The following is a 6,068-nucleotide window of genomic DNA, read 5'->3' as shown; positions in this document are numbered from 1 at the left end:
CGCAAACCTCCCCCTTGTCCTTTATCCCCTCTCGGCTGGGGGATAGTGTTACCAGCTTAGCACCTCTGGCTGCTCCTGCCAGCATCCTGCCTGGCGCCGTGCCACCCCCCCCCCAGTCTCCACATCCTCCTGGAGGGACAATTCCTGGGCTGACCCCGACCATCCTGAGGCAGGATCAGCAGGACCACACCGGTGAGCTTACCCAGGAGGGACGGAGGGAGAAGAAAGGCTGAATGGTTGTGGGGGGCTCCAGCCATGGTGCTGCACATCTGGAGGTGCGTTAGCCAGGGTCTCTACAGGGTGGTGACTCCACTAGAGATCCTGCCAGCTTCCCAAGATGCAATCTCCTATGCAGCCTTAATTCCTGTCTCTGGAATGATGCTCCATGGCCACACAAGTGCTTGGGTCCTGCTATTCTCCATCGCTGAGTTCAAGCCCAGCGTTTTAGAGTCAAGGGCTTTGGAGCAAGCTGTGCCCATGATCAAAGGTCTGGCCCCAGCTTGACTGGGTGCTGTGACACACTCCAGCCCACTCTGCACAGTCCCTGAGCCAAATCAGCAGCTCCTGCCTGGCTCCAGCTCCTGCTCGTGGGCTTTGGCACCAGCAGCAGCCCTGGGCACACACCAGCCCTGGACGAGGGAGCACCCACTCCACCGAGTGCATTTATTTGACCTGCTGAGCTCTGGGTGTCCAAATTGCTGCTCGCTGGAATAAAACAGATGGAGTTTGCATCCACCTCCAGCACTGAGAGCTGCTGGAGAAAGGGTGGAATTAGAAAGAATATCACTATTGACACGGGTGAACACCCGCCGTCCAAACAAACCGGCTGAGTGCGTTGGCTGATGCTCGGTCCAGCTGTGCCAGGATGGGGGCTGCATCCCACAGGTGATGCTGAGCACGAGGGGGGCTCCAGCTTGTCCTGCTGCCTTGGGGATACAGGGGGAAAGGGGTGTGGGGAGCTCAGGGAGGAAATAGTTAATGCCCCTTTCCTCCCAATATTAAGGGACAAACCCTCTCCCGCGGCGTGGTGCCCAAATAAACAGGCTGAGCCTTGCGTAAGGAGGAGGGTGGGAAGATCTCTACGTGCCTCTGCGGAGCCTGGCAGGCTAATTACTGCACTGCGGCCCCCCGAGCTCTCGCTCAGGTTTCACCCTGCCCACACGCACCCCCTGGCCCCGTGTCCTGCCACCACCACCGGTGGGTCCTCTCCCCAGCCTGTGTCACCGCTCGGTGGTCCTGGGTGGGGAAGAGCCACGAGGGGGACGTTGCTCATGGAGGGTCCAGGTGATGCCGGGGCAGAGCCCCCATGGCCCTGGGGAAGCTCTGTGGGACCGGTGGGGTCAGTGTAGGTGGGTCTGGGGAAGGGTGGCGAGAGGGCAGGAGGTCCCATGGAGGTTGTCCAGCTGGGGGTCTCCCCGAGTCCCTCCATTCCTACAGCTCTGCAGTGAGCAGGGTGCTGCAGCCCCAGGGATGGGGCTCCTGAGGCTGCAGGGAAGGTGGCACATGGTGGCCACGGCCGCCCCTCTGGCCAGCTCCGGCTTCTGGAAGGTGTCCAAGCCAGAGCCAGATGGATGCAAGAAGGGAAGCGGCCACTGGGCTGGGCTCCCATCGGGCTCCCTCTGCCGACAGCCGCCCCGGCCAGGTCCCCACGCCACCACTGCACACCCACTTTGCACAACATCCCACACACCTCCTCTCTAGCCCCTGACCCAAAATTTGCACTGGAAAAAAAAATATAATCCAGCCCCAAAATGCATCCTCCTGCCCCCAGAAGCTGGCACAGGCTCAGAGCTGCTGGTCTTGCCAGAGGAAAGCCCACAGGAGAGCAGAAGAGCCTGGAGCCCCCACCCCATCCTCCTGCTGCTGGGCCACAGGAGTGTTTTGCCGCACGCATCTATAAATAAAAATGAAATATTTAATTTCCTTTTTTTTTTTCTAAAAAAAAGAGTCCCTGACAAAGTGCTTTACTGAGGATCCTCACCAGTGAGGCGGGAGGCGGAGGGTGTTTGACGGGGGGTGTGCATGAGAGCAGGGGAAACTGAGGCACGGGACGGTTACGTCGGCAGCGGCTGACCCCGGGAGGGGACCCGGCTGCTCTCAGACCTGTGCCGTGGCCACCAGCCCCGGGACAGCCCGGATGCACCGCGAGCACCGTGGGGCCACCCATCCACGCACCAGGAAGGGTCACCCGTGGGGACAAGGTCATGGTCTCTGGAGAAGCATCAGCAGCACCGTCACTGCAGGGGGGTGGCCCGCTCGGGTGCCGGGTGGCAGCGGATCGAGGGGGACGGGGCCACCATGACGCAGCGGTGATTTGGGAGGCTCCTGGTTTGGGAGAGCAGCTCCGGAGACGTGGGAAGCAGCAAGTCCCGGGATGCGCAGGTACCTGCATCAAGTGGTGGCCATTCTGTCCCCCGGCTTGGCCAACTTCTGTGGCCGGGCTGGGGTGGGCAGGGGGTATGGACACCCCCCCTCCAGGCAGAGCTCCAGCCGTGGGCAACGTGGGGTCCATCACCCCCAGGCTCTGCTCATCCAGTACAGCCCGGAGCGCGGTGCGTGCCCAGGGTCAGCAGCAGCTCTTCTTGGGCTTGTCGTTGGGAGTGAGTTTGATGGAGTCGGTTAAATAACTCTCAAATATCCCTTTATACTGGGGAAAAAAAAAAAGAGAAGAGAAAGGGTGAGTGATGTCAGATCAGAACCAGCCTGAGCAGACCGAAGGACTAGGGAGCGCAGGTTCAGTCCTGATTTGTGATTAAAGGCAAAATCCAGGGAAAAGCCATCCTGGTTCAGCTGAGGAGTGGGGCCACCCCACTTGTGTGGCTCGGGGACATGGATGTCCCCAAGGGCTGGCCACTAGAGGACAGTGCTGGCGCGCTGTGTGGTGCTGCACGCCCTGTCACCAGGGGCAGAGAGAAACAGCAATTCTTACTCTTTTCTAACTTGTTTTAGATCTATTTTAAGAAACCAAACGCTGGTGCCTTTCTCTTTCCTGGGGCTGTCCCACAGGACCTCACTTCTGTGGTGAACAGAAGATGTTCTGCATCAGGAGGTGGGCTCTGAGGGTCTGTTGGGTCAGGTCCCACCAGGGGCTGAGTCCAGCTCCCACCCGATGTCCCCGCTGCCGGCCCCGGAGCGATGCTCACCGTGGAGAGCGCCTGCTTCGCGAGGGTCTCAAAAGCCTCCGCCACGTTGATGTTGTTCTTGGCGCTGACTTCAAAATAAGGGATGTCTTTCTCCTTGCACCAGGCTGAGGCGGTCTCCTTGGGGACCTGCGGGAAAGGAGGATGGAGCCACAACACAACCCAACCCTGCATGGGGCTGTAGCTGCTGGAGAGGTGGTGGAGAGGACCCTCCTGGCCCACCCAAGGGTGCTGGCAGAGCAGGCAGCTCTCTGAGATGCTAAATTCCTGTTGCCTTCAGTGGGGACAATGTTTGCTGTGAAGGGCAGTGGGGGGATGCTGCTTCTGCCTCCAAGGGGCATGTGGGGGTGGGGATGCTGCTTCTGCCTCCAAGGGGCATGGGGGGGGGCGGCTCCTTGCCTGGGAGCCCTGGTTTCCACATGAGCATGGGCAGAAGGCTGGTTCTGCAGGAGAAGGAGCAGCGCTCACAAGCTGCTGGGGCACCAAGGCATCCCAACCCACACACCCTGGTCTCCTCCACCATTACCTGCCGATCGCAGAGGTCTATTTTGTTCCCCAGCACAACCATGGGGAAATCTTGCTCCCTTGGAATGACCTTCTCCAGGAAGTCATCTCGCCAGTTGTCCAGGGCCTCAAAGGACTCCCTGTCCGTCACGTCGAAGGCCAGCATGCAGCCATCTGAGCCTTTGTAAAAGGTTGACACCATGGACCGGAATCTCTCCTGTCCCCCCGTGTCCCAGATCTAGGGCAGAGAAGGACACGGGTACAGACACACGACACGAGCCCTGCACCTCATGACACCAGTAGGTGTTTGGGGACAGCAGGACATGGTGGGACACTCGTGCCACGGGACCAGGATGGGCACCCCGGGCAGTCCCAGCCCCTCTCACCTGCAGTTTCAGGGGGGTGTTGTCCACCGCGAGGACTTTGGTCAGGATGCTGGCACCCAGGGTGGTGCGATAGTCTTCGTAAAACCTCTTGTGCACGTACTGGTGCAGGAGGGAGGTTTTGCCCACGCTGGTGGGAGGGAAGGGACAGGGGTGAGGGTCTGCCCTGTGAAGCCAGGCTCAGGGGGGTGGGTGGCAGCAGGGACAGGGGCTGCACACCCCAAGGCTCCTGGGCTTCCCTCCCACCGCCAGCGCCGCTCCTTACCCCAGAGCTCCTATGATAATTATCTTCAGATCCACCTTCTTGCTGGCATCCATGGACGGGCCCTGCGGGATGAGAAGGGGGGTCACTTGGCCACGGGGATGGGACCAGTTCCCGGTGATCCCCGCAGCACTGGTGGAGGTGTGGGAGCTGCCATTGCTCCCCATGGCTTTTCCCTGCTCCCACCCTGGCCGTGTCCTCACCATGGCAGCACCGTGGCCGCGCTGGGCCAGCACCCTGCTGCTCCGGTGTCCCAGTGGTGGTGGTGGGGGCAGAAACCGCCCTGAGGAGCCCGGCCCACGTCACCTCCTGGGACTGGCTCCCGAGGTGCCGATGCACGTCCAGACACGCCAGCGCCCTGCACCACTAAAAGCTGCTCTCAACAACTTCCCTGCCTCTCCCTCTCCCTCCAAAGTGCAATCCCTCCCCCTAAACCTGGCACAAACCGAGGGTTCTGGGGAAAATTACATTCAGTACAGACCACAGTCATCTGGACTTCTCTGGGTGCCCCAAAGCACAGCCCAGGGGTGCCCCCAGCCTGGGAGAACCCCAAAAAGCTCCCCACAGCCTGCATCCCCAATGCGTCCTGGTGTCCCCACGTGCTCTGAGCGTGGCCATCCCGAGGAAGGAGCCCCGAGAACCCCCAGCAGACCCCCTCCCTGGGCAGGGACGAGCATCCCCAGCCACGGCACAGATGGAAACACTTACTGACAGCCTCTTCTCTGCATTTTTCCCCGATGCGCTGGCCGGCCCCGCGCCGTTCCCCCTTGGCACATCACCCCTGCCAGGACAGCTCTCCGCCGGGGGGACCAGGCTCTCCCACACCCCCTCTGCCACCCCAGACCCATCTCAGGCAGCACCCTCTGCACAGGCAGAGCCTCATGTCTCAGCATGCACAAAATTTCCAGGCTTTTTCCCAGCACTGGATGGCTTTCTCAGAAGCCAGGCAGTTTTCAACTCAAAATGGAGTTTCCCAAGCTTCTTGCCTGATGATTAATCGCTCCGGGGGTCTCCTGCTCAGCCGTGGTCTGGGCTGCAGCACACTCACCTGCCGGGGCATCCGTCTGCCGGGCGGCCAAGGCTCTGGGCTCCCTTCCAGCTGGTGTCCTGGGGAGGGAAGAGGTGGAAGAGGAGGATCCAGTGAAGGGCGGCAATCCCTGGCACTGATTCCTGCCTGCTCACTGCCCGGGGAAGGCGGCTGCGGGGCCCCGTGCCGTGACATCAGCAGAAAGGGGCCGAGATCCTGACGGAGGAGCCGCGGGCGGCTGCCGGGATGTCACGGCATCTCCCTCTGCTCCGGAGCTTTTGCTGGTTGTTCCTCAGCTCAGGGTGTTATAAGGGAAAGAGAACAAAGTCCCCTCCTCTCCTGGGATTGACTTTTGGCCTCTTCTTTTGTTCAAGTTCCCCCCTTGGGACCGTTTACCCACCTCCCCCCTGGGACCCTTTTATCTGCAGGATTATTTTAGGGCTGAGAATTAAAAACAACATCCCCAGAGCCCACGGGAGCTCCCCCCGTAGACTTTGCTCAGGCAGCTCTGATAACGTGGGGCAGGAAAAGCTGTTTTGGGAGCTGGGGATAGAATTGGGGGGGGGGACAGTGGCAGGAGCAGAGGGGTAGGGGTCCCCCTTTGAGGGGGCTGTGGGCTCTGTGTGGCTTCTTCTCCTTTTGTGGGCAGGTTGGGAAGCAAGAACATTTGCAGCTCCCTCACCCTGAACAGCAACTGCTGGTGGCCTCGGCGGGACCCTGTGCCCGGGGGACGCGGGGGGACCCCAGGTCCC

The 6,068-nt window shown here is 60.9% G+C and overlaps 1 protein-coding gene across 2 annotated transcripts in view; it reads right to left on the bottom strand.

Moving 5' to 3' along the window:
* Positions 1-1,955: 1,955 nt before the first annotated feature.
* RAB7B (RAB7B, member RAS oncogene family) overlaps positions 1,956-6,068 on the bottom strand; it is a 5,495-nt gene continuing 1,382 nt past the window's right edge. The window contains exons 2-7 of one of the 2 annotated variants that reach the window (XM_014955421.1): positions 5,338-5,396; positions 4,293-4,354; positions 4,031-4,157; positions 3,667-3,882; positions 3,144-3,269; positions 1,956-2,647 (exon numbers count right to left, since the gene is read on the bottom strand). In XM_014955421.1, coding sequence (XP_014810907.1) covers positions 2,567-2,647; positions 3,144-3,269; positions 3,667-3,882; positions 4,031-4,157; positions 4,293-4,354; positions 5,338-5,349 — 624 coding nt within the window. In that variant the 5' untranslated portion in view covers positions 5,350-5,396 and the 3' untranslated portion in view covers positions 1,956-2,566. Of the gene's footprint in view, positions 2,648-3,143; positions 3,270-3,666; positions 3,883-4,030; positions 4,158-4,292; positions 4,355-5,337; positions 5,521-6,068 lie in introns of those variants that run through there. The other variant, XM_014955420.1, reaches the window with a different exon arrangement.

The sequence above is a fragment of the Calidris pugnax genome, unplaced genomic scaffold (genome assembly GCF_001431845.1).
Source record: "Calidris pugnax isolate Ruff unplaced genomic scaffold, ASM143184v1 scaffold215, whole genome shotgun sequence".
NCBI lineage: Eukaryota > Metazoa > Chordata > Aves > Charadriiformes > Scolopacidae > Calidris > Calidris pugnax.
The sequence above is the reverse complement of the archived record's forward strand: the minus strand, read 5'-3'. Positions and strand labels throughout refer to the sequence as shown.